At 54.8% G+C, this 15,292-nt stretch overlaps 7 protein-coding genes and 2 non-coding genes across 9 annotated transcripts; 4 read left to right on the top strand and 5 right to left on the bottom strand.

Annotated features, from left to right (window-relative positions):
• Nucleotides 1-5: 5 nt before the first annotated feature.
• QC763_503850 (uncharacterized protein) lies at nucleotides 6-1,361 on the bottom strand (the record flags this gene model as incomplete). The annotated part of the gene is made up of 7 exons (XM_062912971.1): nucleotides 6-351; nucleotides 411-843; nucleotides 901-968; nucleotides 1,042-1,066; nucleotides 1,143-1,174; nucleotides 1,223-1,251; nucleotides 1,314-1,361. The coding sequence occupies 7 exons, from the start codon at nucleotides 1,359-1,361 to the stop codon at nucleotides 6-8; spliced, it is 981 nt and encodes a 326-aa protein (XP_062764209.1).
• Nucleotides 1,362-2,332: 971 nt separating this feature from the next.
• On the top strand, nucleotides 2,333-3,461 carry QC763_503840 (uncharacterized protein; the record flags this gene model as incomplete). Its single annotated transcript, XM_062912970.1, has 2 exons — nucleotides 2,333-2,515; nucleotides 2,577-3,461. The coding sequence occupies 2 exons, from the start codon at nucleotides 2,333-2,335 to the stop codon at nucleotides 3,459-3,461; spliced, it is 1,068 nt and encodes a 355-aa protein (XP_062764208.1).
• QC763_503830 (uncharacterized protein) lies at nucleotides 3,460-5,979 on the bottom strand. Its single transcript, XM_062912969.1, has 3 exons — nucleotides 5,057-5,979; nucleotides 3,768-4,996; nucleotides 3,460-3,708 (listed from the first exon to the last, which is right to left on the bottom strand). Exons 1-3 carry the CDS (start codon nucleotides 5,361-5,363, stop codon nucleotides 3,574-3,576), a joined length of 1,671 nt encoding a protein of 556 aa, XP_062764207.1. The 5' UTR covers nucleotides 5,364-5,979; the 3' UTR covers nucleotides 3,460-3,573.
• A 575-nt stretch (nucleotides 5,980-6,554) lies between these two features.
• On the top strand, nucleotides 6,555-8,366 carry QC763_503820 (uncharacterized protein; the record flags this gene model as incomplete). Its single annotated transcript, XM_062912968.1, has 5 exons — nucleotides 6,555-7,149; nucleotides 7,213-7,298; nucleotides 7,351-7,493; nucleotides 7,548-8,129; nucleotides 8,184-8,366. The coding sequence occupies 5 exons, from the start codon at nucleotides 6,555-6,557 to the stop codon at nucleotides 8,299-8,301; spliced, it is 1,524 nt and encodes a 507-aa protein (XP_062764206.1). The 3' UTR covers nucleotides 8,302-8,366.
• A 152-nt stretch (nucleotides 8,367-8,518) lies between these two features.
• Nucleotides 8,519-8,592, bottom strand: QC763_0083950. The gene has a single exon. It is a non-coding gene; the product is annotated as a tRNA-Val (tRNA).
• An 871-nt stretch (nucleotides 8,593-9,463) lies between these two features.
• On the top strand, nucleotides 9,464-9,736 carry QC763_0083940 (uncharacterized protein; the record flags this gene model as incomplete). Its single annotated transcript, XM_062906166.1, has 2 exons — nucleotides 9,464-9,619; nucleotides 9,692-9,736. The coding sequence occupies 2 exons, from the start codon at nucleotides 9,464-9,466 to the stop codon at nucleotides 9,734-9,736; spliced, it is 201 nt and encodes a 66-aa protein (XP_062764205.1).
• Nucleotides 9,737-10,818: 1,082 nt separating this feature from the next.
• Nucleotides 10,819-11,298, top strand: QC763_503810 (uncharacterized protein; the record flags this gene model as incomplete). Its single annotated transcript, XM_062912967.1, has 1 exon — nucleotides 10,819-11,298. One exon carries the CDS (start codon nucleotides 10,819-10,821, stop codon nucleotides 11,296-11,298), a length of 480 nt encoding a protein of 159 aa, XP_062764204.1.
• A 1,160-nt stretch (nucleotides 11,299-12,458) lies between these two features.
• On the bottom strand, nucleotides 12,459-12,530 carry QC763_0083920. The gene has a single exon. It is a non-coding gene; the product is annotated as a tRNA-Gly (tRNA).
• Nucleotides 12,531-12,746: 216 nt separating this feature from the next.
• Nucleotides 12,747-15,267, bottom strand: QC763_503800 (uncharacterized protein; the record flags this gene model as incomplete). The annotated part of the gene is made up of 5 exons (XM_062912966.1): nucleotides 12,747-13,692; nucleotides 13,757-13,876; nucleotides 13,954-14,462; nucleotides 14,515-14,597; nucleotides 14,686-15,267. The coding sequence occupies 5 exons, from the start codon at nucleotides 15,265-15,267 to the stop codon at nucleotides 13,364-13,366; spliced, it is 1,623 nt and encodes a 540-aa protein (XP_062764203.1). The 3' UTR covers nucleotides 12,747-13,363.
• Nucleotides 15,268-15,292: the final 25 nt, after the last annotated feature.

Genomic DNA, 15,292 nt, shown 5'->3' with positions numbered 1-15,292 from the left:
ACGGGTCAAGCGGTTGCTCGAGCCGGCACCGGGGTGGCTGCCGTCATGCTGACGAGCTCGGAGAGCTTTTCCATGATGACGAATGTGAGGACGGTGTGAGGTGTCAGGCGGAGCCAAGCTGGCGTCCACCCCTTCATGAGGAACATTGGCCCTTCTTGCCTCAGGCCGTCACGCGCAACCTGCAGGACGGTTGAGCCCTTGGTAGCGCTTTGGATTCTGCTCTTCAGCACATCGGCCGGTGCGCACGCTGTCGTGGCAGCGGTTCCGGCGAAGAGAGATGCCAGGGCGTGTGTTCGGATGTCGTCTTTCAGCCGGGTGCGGGTGAGGATAGTTTTTTTAGCAGCCGCATATCTAAGGTAGTCACGCATCGTCAGCGCGGGAGGTTGCTATGGGGCTTGGCGATGGCTTACGGTGCGATCTGGGACACGTCTTGTTCGAGGTCAGCAAACAGCTTGTGGGCATTGTCTGGGGTGCTCAACTCACTCATGAGGACACTCCTGACGATATTGGCAGACAGCCCCCTCCCAAACACTTTGACACCTTCCTCTCTCGCGATCCGGACGAGGGCGGTCACGGCGTCCGAGTAGAGAAAGCGCTCTGCCGGTGGTTTGGCGGCGTCGGCACACATTCGGACGAGAACAACCTCTGTCGGATTCCCCACCACGCCAGCGAGCCCGCCGGCCACACCGGCACACGCTATGGTGGATGTGGTGGATGGCTTGGCACCACTGGACCGCTTTTGCATCTGGCGGGACAGGATGGTATACAAACCGAACCTGGCTGTTGAGTATGTCGATTGTCGGAGAACCGAAGCGGAAAGGCCGGACCACAGTGAAGGTATTCCTACGCGCCATCAGCCTCACCATAGTTGGCTGAACACACCACACCAAGACGTCTCACCATCACGAACAGCGAACCGGTACAGGGTCGAGAGCATGGGTGCTCGGGTATGGAGGACCTGCATGCGGCTGCACGGGATTGAGTGTTAACATGTTGCACATATCTCTCAAGCGATCGGAGCGGGGGTTCACGTCAACATACTATTTTGTGAGATCCAGGGGGTGGGCTGGGGCCAGGGTCAGCACTCAACAAGCGATACGAACTGCATGCTTCTCTCATAGCAACCAGGGGTGTCCACTCACTGAAGCATACTGCCATGGAGGCAGCGGCTCCGCTGCACCTGCTTGTCAATACTGTCTTCCGTGTACGAGCAGCTAAAAACTCACCCGAGCCAGAAGGGTTGCTTGGTTCCTTTCTGCCCACTCATTTTCGCCGGGATTGATGGCAAGATGGCAAAAGAGATATCACTAGACCTCAGGACTGGATGCCTGGGAGCACCATGTTGCAAAAGAGACAAACATGAGGAGAAGGACAACTCGGAACACCCCGAACAGATACAGCTTGGGGGAGAGGGACGTTTGGACCCGGGTCACTACAGCCAGCCTGAGTCCACGGGCGTTTCAGGCGCAAAATATGGCCGACCAGAGACTCACTACACACCATGGGTACCTTGTCCAAGGCAAGCAGGTCCCAATATAGCTTTGAGATGGAAATATGATGGAATTATGCTGGCAATATCTTAGTTGGTATAAAGGACGGGCAGTTCCAGATCCACGTTCCCATGGATCTGGAACAAAACCGCCGCTCGGGATAGTCGGGTCACACAAGAACAGATCTCCCATCATGGCAAAGAAGACGATGATGGGCTGATGGGATGGGAATTTGCAACTTTGTCGGCCCACACCAACTCGCGGGTAGATCAATGTGCGGCGGGGATGTCTGACCTCGGCGGCTAGAATTGAGGGGTGATGATAAATAGGGACAGGGACGGTGAAAGCCACGTGTTGTAGCTCATGAAAGGAAAACGGTCTTGATAGTGACAGGCCTCGTGTGGTTGAGGGTCAATGAGTAAGTGAGTTTTGCTGTTGAGAGAGTGCCCGCATCGGCACTCAAAACAACCCCCGAGCTCATCCCCGCTAGAAGCGGCTGTTTCCCCCTGCCGGAGAAGCCCTTGGCGGACAAGCGGGCATTGCGACGAACTCCAATTCCCAGCTTTTGCGCACCAATCATATCGCTCCATTCCAGCTGCGGGAACCTCCCCAGTGATCTTTCGTCGCGCGCGCATCATCGACTCAACCACTTCCACTACTTTGACGACGCTCCACCAAACAACAAACAAAACCACCACTGTTTTCCAATTGGTGATGTCCCTCAAACATCGCCGCTTCTCTCACCTGTTAACAAGCTAGAACAACGATAGTCAGCACCAACGCAGCAGCAACAAGCACCACCGCCGCCACCACCGCTAGAAACCCACCCCCTCAAATATCTCATGGCCGAAACCAAACTCAAAGACCTTAGCTCCCTAAGGCCCTCCCTCAAAAAACTAATCAACGCCCCCTTCGCCTCCCCAGCCACAACTCCGGCCCCCCCCCAAATAAGAAACCTCTACCAGCGCCTCTCCCGCGAAGCCAAATCGCGCAAATACGGCGAACGTCCCTGGATAACCATAGCTGTTCGTTTCCCTCCCCCTCCCGTTTCCCTTCTTTTCACTAACCCTTCCTCCCTGTCCGCAGGCAGCAACAACCTTCACGCTCAACTCCCCCTCCTCCCTCTCCCACCTCCACTCCACCTCCTCCTCCCTAACCCCCCACCCAACCCTCCCCTCCCTCACCCCCCCCCTCACCCCCCTCCTCCTCGCCGAACTGATCCGCGAAGTCGGCCTCAAATGCATCTCCTTCAATGGAATCCCCCGCACAATCAACTGCCTCAACGCCTTTCGCTCAGACCTGGAGGTAAACCCCTGGTCCAGCTCCCTTTCCTCGGTCCCATCACGAACCGTCACTACCTCAAACATCAACAATACGATAAGCAGGGGAAACGCGCTCTGGAAGTCAATCTACACACCCCATCACGGGAAACTAACCCAAAAGCTTGCACTGGCACATCCCGATCTGCCGGGGTATATCCTCCAGGGTCACTACGCCATGTTACTCGCCGATCCACCGAGGCATGTGGAGGGCGGGGTGCCGAAACAGGCGAGGTTGGGGCGGTGCCTGACCAGTCTTGTGGCGATTGCGTGTTTGAGAGCGCAGAGGGGGGTTGGGCCGCAGGTGTTGAGCCATGTTTACGGGTTGAGAAAGGCTGTGGAGCAGGGGTTACACAGAGAGGAGTTTGAGGACGAGGAGGAGAGGGAAGGGATGGAACGGTTGGCGGGGGATGAGGGATGTGAGTGGATTTTGGAGAGCGTTGACAAAGTCGCGAGGGCGATCGGGGGTGGGGGGTTTGCCGGTTGGGAGCGGGAGGTTGACCAGGACCAGGAGGACGGGGTGGAGGATGATACGAGGCTGGATGGGGAGGTGAGCGAGGTTGGGAATGTGGCGAAGGAGATGGAGGAGGAGCTGCAGGGCGGGACAGGGAGCGGGAGCGGGAGGGTGAGGGGGAGGGAGTCCAAGTTGTGAGAGAGACAAGAGGTTTGACATGTATTTATTGCAAAAAGACGGTATGGTATATACATGTTCATGAATGACAATGACAAAACAACACCAGGCCATCATGCTTCCCACCTCTCGCCTACTCCATGACAATCAACTCCTCCGCCACCGCAAAGCCCGCATCGGTCTTTCTCCTCACCTCCTCGACATCCACCCCCGGCGCGATCTCCGTCAGCGTGAGCGTCCCCTTCTTCCTGTCGACCTGGAAAACCGCCTATTTGTCCCTCTCCAGTCAGCATCACTTCATTGCCGGTACGACGAGAATCAACTCACCAGATCAGTGATAATTGTGCTCACCACCCCCCTCCCCGTAATCGGCAGCCCGCAAACCGCCACAATCTTGCTCGTCCCGTCCTTGGCCGTATGCTCCGTCGCGACCACGATCTTTGTCCCCTCCGGATTGCTCACCAAATCCATCGCCCCCCCCATCCCCTTGAACACCTTGCCCGGTATCATATAGTTCGCCAAATCCCCCCCCGCACTCACCTGCAGCGCCCCCAAGATGGAAACATCTACGTGTCCCCCCCTAATCATGGAAAAGCTCTCGCTCGAGTCAAACGTCGAGGCGCCGGGGACGAGGGTGGTGGTTTCTTTCCCGGCGTTGATAATGTCAGGATCGACCTCTTCCGGGAGGGGGTAATCCCCCATGCCGAGGATGCCATTCTCCGACTGAATCCAGACTTCCTGCCCCGGGGGAAGGAAAGAAGGCGCGAGGGTGGGGATGCCGACGCCGAGGTTGACGTAGAAGCCTGGTTTGAGCTCTTTGGCGGCGCGGCGGGCGATGCGGTTTCTTTTCGCCTGAGCGGGTGCTTCCTCTTTTGGAGGCGACGAGGAGAATTCCGGTGGGGAGCGGGTCTTGACAATTTCTACTTGGGGGCGTTCGGTCGCTGGGACGATCCGGTCAATGTATATGCCCGGGAGATTAACCTCGCTCGGGTCGAGCTCCCCAACCTCAACAATATTTTCCGCCTCCACAATGGCAATCCTGGCAGCCTTTGCCATCAAGGGGGCAAAAGTTTTGGTCGTGTGACGAAAAACGCAGTTGCCGGCCTTGTCGACTTTCCAGGCGCGGAGGATGGCCACGTCGCCGGGGAGGGCGGTTTCCATCAGGTAGGCTTTGCCGTTGAAGATGCGGGTTTCTCGCGGGGCGGAAAACTCGACCACGGTTCCGTCGGGGGAGTACCGGGTCGGGAGGGAGCCGGATTGGATGAGGGTGTTGCCTCCGGTGGGGGTGAAGAAGGCCGGGATGCCCGAGCCGGCGGCGCGGATTCTTTCGGCGATGGTGCCCTGGGGGCAGAGCTCGACGGCGATCTGGCCCGTGAGGTATTGCTTTTCGAGCTTTTTGTTGGCGCCGAGGTACGACATGATCATGCGGTCGATTTGGCCGTTTTCGGTGAGGAGGGCAAGGCCGCCGCGACCTTCCGAGCCGGCGTTGTTGGAGACTGCGGTGAGGGAGTGGAGGGATTCGGGGCCGCGGCGGCGGATGGCGGCGATGAGGGTTGCTAAAGGGGGGGCGGAGTCAGTCAGGGGCTTGTCTTGATGGTTAGGACAAGGGGGCTTACAAGCTACACCGCAAAGGCCAAATCCAGCACTGAGCAGGACGGAGCCGCTCTTGATGTCGGCCACGGCTTCATCTGCTGACGCCCACACCTTGGAGCCTCCTCTTTTGGGCTCAGAAACCGGAATCTCTCTCCTCCACGGTCGCGTGTGAGAAAAAAACCTGCTCTGGGCGTAGTTAATGGTAATATTTGGCTGTGAGGTTGATGTCGTCGCCTCGATCCTCAAGCTCGACTGAAGCTGTCTTGCACACGATCCCCTCGAAGAAAGCGCAACGGCGCGCCGTCCAACAACACTGGCCAAGTTCCTCATCTTGCTTCAATGCCTCCGGCACAAAAGCAATCAAGACTCAACGACCGGTATCGCAACCGCAAATAAACACAAAACAATCCCTTTGGTCTTAAAGCATTCGCTGTCTCAACGCCGTGGCAAAGGGAAGGTCGACTACCAAAACACAGCGTCGTCCAACCCACCCGGCCGGCACGGCGCGGATGCGGGCGCGACAGGCAGGCATGCAAATCTGCCATCCGATCTTGCAATCAACAGGTCCCTTCCGTTTGGGCTGCGCCAAGTGGTGTTCTACGTCACCAGAACATGGGGGGTCGGAAAGGGCCGAGGTGGTCGGAGATAGATTTGGGCGCCGGGAGGAAACAAATTTCGGGCGTCTCCTCACTCAACGTCGATGGGGGGTCGGAGTTCGGCATCGAGCATCGGCTTGGATCTCATTGCGGCTTACTGATGAGATGGAATGGAAGCATGTGAAGATACCCAGATATCTTGTTCTTGTCACTTTTCTTTTTTTGATGTCTTTGGTGACTGACACCCAGGAGCTGTGGTGAGGTTCAGATCCAGCGGCCGGTCCGGCACTTCCCCGCCGATTAGCGGTCGATGCGCTGTGGGGAGGACGACGCCCCACTGTAACCCGCTGGAAAATACCAAGCCGGGAATAACCGTTCTTCTCGAACGTCTCTCGATTGACAATGTCTTGTCCATGTATAAACTAGACATCCCGAACCAAGACTCGGAAACTTTGAGAGTCATCATGATCTCATGAATCTGGGAACTATGCGACACCCCGCCAATCTCAGCGTCACCGTTGCTATCGGCGCGCGGGTAGTCTGCAGGCCCTCAATGGCCATTGAGTGGTCAGTCAGGTCACTGGCGCTGAGTGAGACACCAGGATGTTGTACCACGGTCAATGGCACGGTCTCGGGCGAATACATGCAGATCAAAAATTGATAGCACCAATTCGGTGAGACAGCGCGAGAGGAAAGTGTCGGGGCGCTGTAGCAACGTCAGGAGAGGGCAGCACTATGGAAAAAGGCAGGTCAGGTTGCATATCACCTCACCCTGCCCATGCCCCGGGCGTATTGTGTCGCGAGCCTGGTATCGAAGCTGCTCTAGCCTTGACCTCTACTCGGATCGAGTTTACCCAAGAACATCTCACGGGCCATCGTGTCGCCTGTGTGCTACAGTACACTCAACAGAGACGACCCGGTAAAGATGACAACACCACGCCCAATCGCGGGCACCGCCGCGCTCGAGAAAAGCGACAGCGACCACCTCTCCACCGGCGGCCCCGAAACCGCCAAACGCGAGGACGTCGCCACCCCCTTCTCCCCGGAAGACGAAGCCCGCCTCACCAAGCGCGTCCTCCTCAAGATGGACACCCGCATCCTCCCCATCCTCTCCCTCCTCTTCCTCTGCTCCTTCCTCGACCGCACCAACGTCGGCAACGCCAAAATCATTGGTCTCGAGAAGGACCTTGCCATCTCCAACACGCAGTACAACCGGGGTCTTGCCGTCTTTTACGCCACTTACATCGCATCTGAGCTGCCTTCTAATCTTCTTCTCAAGAAGATAACGCCCCGGGTTTGGCTGCCGCTTCTGACGGTAGCTTGGGGGATTGTAACGATGTGTCTGGGGTTTGTAAGGAGCTTTGGCTCGTTTTTCGCCGTGAGGGCAGTGTTGGGGTTGGCGGAGGGGGGTTTGCTCCCCGGGATGGTGCTGTATCTGTCGGGGTTGTACACGCGACAGGAGATGGCGGTGAGGATTGGTATTTTTTATACGGCCGCTAGTTTGTCGGGCGCTTTTGGGGGTGAGTCGCTTTTTCCTGCGGGTCGAAAGGAGGTGGAAAGGGATGCGGCTGACAGAGAATCAGGTCTCCTGGCAAGGGGTCTATCCGCGATCGGGCCTAGGGGTGGGCTTGAGGGGTGGAGGTGGATCTTCATCATGGAGGGGGTCATTGTGAGTTTGTTGCGGATGTTTGATGGAGTCTGTCTGCTGATGAGATGGGTAGACGGTTGTTGCCGGCGTGATTGCGTACTTTTTCTTGCCGACGAGTGTTGCCACTGCGTCCTACCTGACACAAGAGGAGAGGAACTTTGCGCAGCTGAGGCTGCAAGGGAAGATCGGAGCTGCGGGTGGTGACGAGAGGTTCAAGTAAGCCTGGGCATGTTATAATGCTTCTGTGAGGTGATGCTGACATGTTAACAGCCCCGTCTTTGAACGCGAAGAGAAATTCAAGTGGTCCGAAGTGCGCCGCGGCATCCTCAACCTCCAGGTCTGGCTCACGGCCACTGCCTACTTTGCCATCCTATCGGGACTTTACAGCTTCGGCCTGTTCCTCCCAACAATTATCAACGACCTCAAAATCACATCCAACGCCAACGAGAGTCAGCTGTGGTCCGTGATTCCCTACGCCGTGGCCACGCCAGTCACGGTCGCCGTAGCTTTTGCCTCGGACCGTCTCAAGCTCCGGGGCGTCATCATGCTCTTCACTCTTCTCATCGCCATCGTTGGCTACGCGGTCATCGGCAACGTCCCCTCTCCCAATGTCCGGTTCGGCATGACCTGTCTCATGGCTGTCGGGATGTACAGCAGCGTGCCGTGTATTCTCGTCTGGAACTCGAATAACTCGGCTGGTCACTACAAAAGGGCAACAACTTCGGCGCTGCAGCTGGCGGTTGCCAACTGTGGAGGCTTTGTGGCGACTTTTGCGTATCCGAGCGTTGACGGGCCGTTGTACCACAAAGGACATAGCATCATCTTGGGGCTGTTGGTTTATGCGTGGCTTGCGTGAGTCGCTGGAGATCTTGGTCGGTGTGGAGAGTGAAGCTAACGGGGCCACAGGATTCTCACAAACGTCTTTTGGTGCATCAAGATCAACAAGGACAAGGCGAGAGGGAAGTACGATCATCATGCGGGTAGCGGTGATGACAGGGATCCAATGTTCAAGATGATATTGTGAGATAGGAATTATTCGGTAGTTATGAAGATTTAAGTTATGCATGCATTTCGGCCTTGATGCTCTGTTTCTCTTGATACCCCAAGTAGTGAATGACTGGCCCTTTCATGTTCAAAGGTCTGTAGAAAAGAATTCTGAGTTCTGTCTCGTGTCCCAAAAAGGGGATCGATCCCCTGTCGCCGTGGTGGAGACTGGAGATGAGCAAAAAATGAAAGGTTATTGATTTCGTCCAAGCTCGAACTGGAGACCTTCAGTGTGTTAGACTGACGTGATAACCAACTACACCACGAAACCTTGTTGATTTGTTGAGGTTTGGGTGCGAAAATAGAGTCCAAGTCGGCTTCCCTGCTGTCCGCCGAGAAGAAAAGGGCAGGAAGGGCGAGCCGCTGAGCACCGTGTTATCCTGTCAGGCCAACATTACGTCGCGTAAAGGATCTTTTTCCTGACATGTTAGTAGTTTGGACGGAGTTGCTTGCCTTGGGAGAGTTTCAACATATATAGAAGCACTCTTGTATTTTATCCACATGCATACACCTAACATTTGTGCAGTATTTTGCCTGCTTCTTATGCCATTTTTCGTTTGGGTTCAGGTACACTGGACTAAAGCGTCCGGATCCTGCTTAGCTGCTTGTTTTTTGTGGCAGAGCTTTGTTGTGTGCCTTCCAGGAACTGGCCTCTTGCCTCAGGTGTCGTTGTTGGACGGGAGGGCGATGGTGCAATTCTCAAGGTGGGCTGATCTTTTCTGAAGCCTCTGATAAGGCTCAAGTTTTTTTCGATCATGAGAATTGATCTGTATGCTTTCCATTTGGTGTCCTTGACTTGTGGATGGGACTTCCCCTCGTGCCATGATTTCCGGGCTGGTTCGTCGTCACCGCGGAGAAAAACGGCCTGGGAAAGACATGGATAGGATTAGGACCTGTGATGCTGGCATTTGGCACCTGGGTATGTCTGGCACTGACAAGGTTTGACATGAAGAATTTAACCATCCAAGCCTCCTAGGCAGACGCCTACGCTATCTGTTATGGCCGTCAATAGAAGGAAGCCACACCCTAACAACATACAAGCTCTTGAACTCAAAGTGGGGCAATCGCTACAGACCTGGGGTATATTAGTTCCACTGATGCTCTCTCGGCCCTTGAACTTCATTTCCCTTTCTTCCTTCCATATGCCCAAGGGTGTGATGCTGCTGGTACCTTCACAAGAGTGCGTCACCGTCACAGAACAGAGTCAGTCGCCAAGCGACTTTGGCCGGCGCCGTTGTCTCTACTACCGACTGATGGCTGCCTGCTGCAAGCTGCAGGTGGCAGAACACAGTTTTCTGGTAGGTATAAATCCCACCCATCTCGCCTCCTTCCCTCACACCAATCTTTCTCCCCTTAGGCTTGCCTTCCAGAAGTCTGTGTGCAATCGGTACCTCCACAAGGGTGTGGCGCCGTAATGTATAGGTTCTGACCGCTGTCATTGTCTAGTAGTAGGGACCTTACGAAGCAGACCGAAACTTGTCGCCATCACATTGAGAGCTTGCCGCCTCGAAAGGCAAGCGAAAATAGGGAAAGGTGTGCGGCAAGCAATGATGATACCAGAATCTGAGCCCGCCGAGCATAGTGTGCCATGGCAAATATGATGATATCAAAATCTGAGCCTGGGGTGTCCCAATGCACTGCTCACACATTCCCATCTCCTCTGGCAAGTGCCGGCGTCTTGAATGGCGCTTCATTCCTTCACCAATCACCTCTCCATTCTGCATTTGCTTGGAAAAACCTCTCCCAAATGTTTCATGCGGCGTTCTTTCAATCGTTTCATCAGCCAGTGCCGGGACCGGGTGGATACCCGGGAATTGGGTGTCGCGGCGACGGCCCCGGGGCTTGGCCACCCCTTCAACAGCCGCTGCACCGGGCACAGAGGGCAGCCAATCCGAGCACTGGAACAAGGCCGGCCACAACGGCTGCGGCCTGCATTGAACCGACTTTCTGGCTGTCCGCGGTTCCACGCCGCTGCAGGGGACCGCAAACCGTTAGAGAGTGGTATTCCAGATTCTTCCCTTCTTCTGTTGCAAATCGCCCGGATTTCCGATAACCGCCCAGCACCGGCACTCAATGATTCCACTGCATACGCCCTTTTGCACCACTTCGAGGCCGTCTGGCCCAATCGAATCACCCTCTTTGAGGAACGAAAACCCGGGACAGGATGCGATGCGCCGTTTCGTTTGCCACCGTCACCCACGGCCGGCCATCCATCATCCTGATCTTGGGGGACATCACACCCAGTCAACACACATTCGGAGCTTGACTTCGGATCACTACATATATCGGAGGTCATCCCGTCTCAAATCCAAACCTCTCTCACATCACCATCCAGCACTCGGCACTCATTCACAACACCAAGATCTTCGGGTCGCAGTCTTTCCTTCCATTCACCATCGTCTTCTGATTCTTGGGCCGGACCCTTGCCATTCCCTTTTTACAGCCACTACCAATTTACAAACAGTCTCGACGACAACCACTTCACCACTCTCTCAAAATGCAGGCCACTTTTGTTCTCTCCCTCCTCGCCGCCTCGGCCTCTGCCCTGGTCCACGTCCCTCGCCAAGGCGGCGTCAACCCGGCTGTCATTCCTCAGGACTTTGGTGTCAAGGCCGGTGATGGCCGGGACACCATCCAAGTCGGAAGCTGTGTCGGCGCCAACCAGAAGCTCATCCCCTGCGACTGCCCACCTGCTCCCAACGACCCAGACTTCCTCGGCAAGCTCTCCCAGGGCCTCAGCCAGGGCTTCTTCCCGGACCCCAGTGTGCCAATTCCCATCTCTCTTGGGGAGTTCAACGATGCCTCCGATACTTCGATCGAGACTCAGAAGAGGCGCGGCACTGCCATGATCCAGGTCTTGCAGAGCTTAAACGGTGCCAAGGGGTCGGGCTGCCCAGGTGTTGCTGCACCCAACCTGGTGAAGCTTCAGCAGACGGGACAGATTGGGGCCGGCAGCGTTGGCAACGCCGGCAAGTAAAGGATCGACAACACCCGGATGTTCCTTTTCTTCTGCCTTTCATCATTGGTGGTCTTTTGCTTTTCGGGTCAGACAAGTCTTGACCCTCTGAGGGGAGCTTTCGGCATTTACTGCTTTCGCTCACTTTTCGGTTCAACACCATCACCGGCGTCGGTCTTTCAGTAACCCATCTCACTTGGCTTTACATCATTCATTTACCCTTTACACAGTCACTCACTCGGCCCGAAACTCAATCAGGGGACAACAACGCTTTACAACATTTAATACCTGGCACCTTACTAGCGACATTCTTGTCTCACCAGACGCTTCGCTCACGACGCTCTTTACCAACGTTTGGCACTGCAAACAACCAATTCCGCAGACCCCGAAAGAAATACTTGGCCACATCCACAATGGCATTGCCGGTACTCGAACAACAGACACACTCATTCAAAAGTACTCAATTCACTCGTTGATTTACATAACAGGGGGGAGGCATTTTTCTAGGATATTTTAATACTCCTGTCACTCGCTTTCTTTTTTTATTCTTCAAGTCTTTCATCTACTCCTTTTAGGTCTTTTTGTCACAGCAACAGCTTTCTTTTTCACTCACTCGACAATGTTGATCTTTCACGTCTTTTTATCCGTTTTCCTCTCTCCAGCGTTTGTCACCGGGTTGCTCATCCAACCACCTACCTGTTTGGGATTTCTTTCACTTACTTTTCCTCGCAGGTGGTTTTTCTCACCTTCTTTTTCTTTTTCCACAGGTCACTACTCACGTTTCCAGATTTCTGTGACCACTTTTCTTTTATCATCATAGGACTTGGATTGGAGCAGGGTAGATGGGATGCATATATGGCTTTTTTTTTTTAGGGGGAGGGTTAGGGGGAGGGGGTTTGGGCGGTTTGAGGGGGTTATGGAAAGCAAAGCATGGGGATAGACAAGGGGATACATACATACAAGGGATGAAATACACGGATTTGGATTTGAACTCGGAAATGGTTTTCTTGATGCTTAGTATGTTGATGCGTTTGATGCTTGGAATGATTTTCTGACGACTTTGGACAATTGTCTATTCCATTGTGCCTGGAACTGGACGGGATATGGAGCTTTACTGTTCTGCCAAGCAAGGCGCCCAGTGTTGGGGGCTGTGTTTGAGCGACGTAAATGCAGCAAGGTCAGCGGCCATGGTGTAGTGGTTAGCATTAATGCCTTCCAAGCATTAGAGTCGGGTTCGATTCCCGATGGCCGCATATTCTTCTTTTGCATGTTTTTCTTTTCCACACCCTCGCCACATTACAGTAGTAACACACTTTTCCCATGTTTTGCTTTTGTGTCCCTCTGGGATTATTCTTGTTCTTGCAGTGCGTATGGAGTTGCCAGTCTTGTCTGGGAAAGTCAGACATGTCTCTCAAGACACCTACCCAGCACAAGGGCTTGGATAATGAAAGATGGACAACAAAAAAAAACCTTTGTTTAATGGGGAGAGGTTCAGTCGTGTGTAGCAGAGGCGGGCGGGCGGAGTGTGCGGCGTGGCCCTTTTGCGGGGGGGTTTCGGGCTTTGTGGTTTGGGAAAGGGGCTGCAGATTTGGTTGCAGAAAAAGGGGCGGGGAGACCGAGGTGTTGGGAGTTGTGGGGGTTGCACAATTTGGCCTGGATGCTTTTGAGGACTGAGGAGAGAGGGCATGATGCAAGGACGTGTGGGAGGGGGGAAAGGGGGGGTTGGGTGATTATTACATGCCGGTTTTCACCGGGGCTCTTCATCGCTTAGGTGCTCACACACTGGGCATGAGGTATTGGGGCAGCATTGAACGTAGCTGGGTGCAAGAGGTAGAAGCATGAAAAGCGTCTGCTGGTATCCATACCATCGTTTGTGAGAGAACCTGCCGATGAAAACAGGCACGCAACTGAACAAACCTGCTTTTCAACCCCAACGCAAACGGCGTAATCTTTCCACAGCGCACCGCAATCGCTCCCCACGCGGGGGTTCCACTTGTAGAAATCCTCCAGGGCGATGCCGTACTGGTTGGAGATTGCCCAGCAGCCGTCTCCACCTACAACGACGTGCCATTTCTTGCAGGAGGGATTAGCACCTGGTTGGGTTGGCGCTGGGGGGTTCGGGGCTGCTGTTGAGGCGGGTGGTTTTGTGATGTTTGATGGGGCGGTGGTTGGTCTCTGCGTTGAGGTGGGTGGCTTGGTGGGAGTAGAGATGGAGGCTTTGCTTGTCGTGGCGGGGGAGGGAGTGCCGGTGCCAGCTCGCTCGACACACAGTTGGATAAAGCCATCCATGTTCATACGGGTCCAGAGGTTTTGGTTGCAGGTCGTGGGGGTGGAGCCAAGCCATGGGTTGAGGGTTGAGGACAGTGGAGAGGGTGATGCTGAAGTTGAGTGGGAATTGGGTACAGTTGAAGAAGGCTGGTCTTCGTGTCAGTTGATGTTTTCATGGTGGAGGGAATTGGAGGGGGAGTTTTCCACACACATTTGTCTTTTGCCCGCAGACCAAAATAACAGCTGCAATCTTTGGGCTGGAGGGTTGTGTCTGGGATCCGTGAAGGGTCAGCTGGGAGGCAATAATCGTGGGGCGGTTCTAGTTGAGGTGCTGGGTTGGTTCTGCTTGTTAGTTGCTGTTTACCCATGAAGCAAAGTTTTGGAATAGAGGGCTCGGGAAGAGCATACGCTCTGTTTCCCACTTCCGCACACAGTAGCTTGATCCGGGCTTGAACTCGCACTTGGTTGCGGACAAATTGGGGTTCCACTCCAAAAGTTGTTGGATAGTGACGTCGCCGACACTGGCCCACGAGGTGCAGTTGTTGCCGCCCGCGAAAAGTGGATTATTTGCCATGAAGAAGCTTTCCCAGGCATTCCTGCGAAGAAAACATTCATTCACTGTCCCCGGCGCTTTGGGGTGTAGAGTAGGTATGGGGATAGGTGCCGCCGATGCTGTGGGCTGTGGGGTTGGGCGAGTGAAGCTGGTGGAGGCAGTCGATGTCTTGTAGCCTGGGTACGTCACGATGTTTCCGACCGGTTTGACACAGTAGGCTGTGTCTTTCCACAAATTGGTGCAGTTTTTGTCGAGATTTGGGTTGAGAAAGTAGAAGCCATCAACGGAAATGCTGAACTTGAGGTATATCATCTGACAATATTCATCAGGTTGGACCTGGGGAGTACCTATGTCAGTGTTTATCCTGCAACTGTGCCATCTATGACATCAACCAGTAGGGCAGCCATGGTACTTACAACATACCACTGACCGCAGTGCTTGTTCGAATCAGAATGGTGATTTGTCGGCAGAGGGGCGTCGGTGGTGACCGCATCTCCCTCTTGAACCGGGACAGTACCGCTCGGTGAGCTTGCCAGCGTCAGCACTCATCCGTGTCAGGCTGAAAATTGAGCGGAATTGCCATTTACCTGGCGCAAAGAAACCAGCCTCTCCAGTCTCCAAGATTCCTGCACGACGGGTTGATGAAGGGATTCCAGGCCAGCAAATTGCGCCTTGGTCATGCCATACTCCTCCATTATGTCGTCACAGGTTTGACCCACCACCAACTCGAACGTCTCGCATTTCTCCGGCATGCAGATAGATTCATTCGCAGGCGGCAAAAGATTGCAGCTAAGGTCGAGGCCATTCTCGTTGATCAGCTGGTAGGATCCAACCCCGGCCAGTCCCGCGATGGTCCGACAAGTACCGCCAGCCTTGACTACGTATTTAGTACCTGTGCTACGGGTGCGCTGCGGCGGCGGTGCCGTCCCAGCGGAGTTGAGAGCGTATGAGGTGGGGGTCGCGTAGTTGTACCCGGTCTTTTTGCAGCTCTGGGTCAAGGAAGAGAAGCCTGCCGCCGCTTCGGCGTCGTATCCGAAGGGGGACGAGAGCTGCGCCTTACCCAGGCCGAGTTCACAGTCGGAACATTTCTGGGCGTCCGTGTAGTTGTCACGGTTCTTCCAGGTGGCCACGATGGCGTCGCAGTATTGACCACTGGCACTAAGAGGCATGGTGTTAGCCTTTCTTTCTAAGGGG

The sequence above is a fragment of the Podospora pseudopauciseta genome (genome assembly GCF_035222475.1).
Source record: "Podospora pseudopauciseta strain CBS 411.78 chromosome 5 map unlocalized CBS411.78m_5.2, whole genome shotgun sequence".
In the NCBI taxonomy this organism is placed as follows: Eukaryota; Fungi; Ascomycota; class Sordariomycetes; order Sordariales; family Podosporaceae; genus Podospora; species Podospora pseudopauciseta.
Note: the sequence above shows the minus strand (reverse complement) of the source record. Positions and strands in the feature narration are given on the sequence as shown.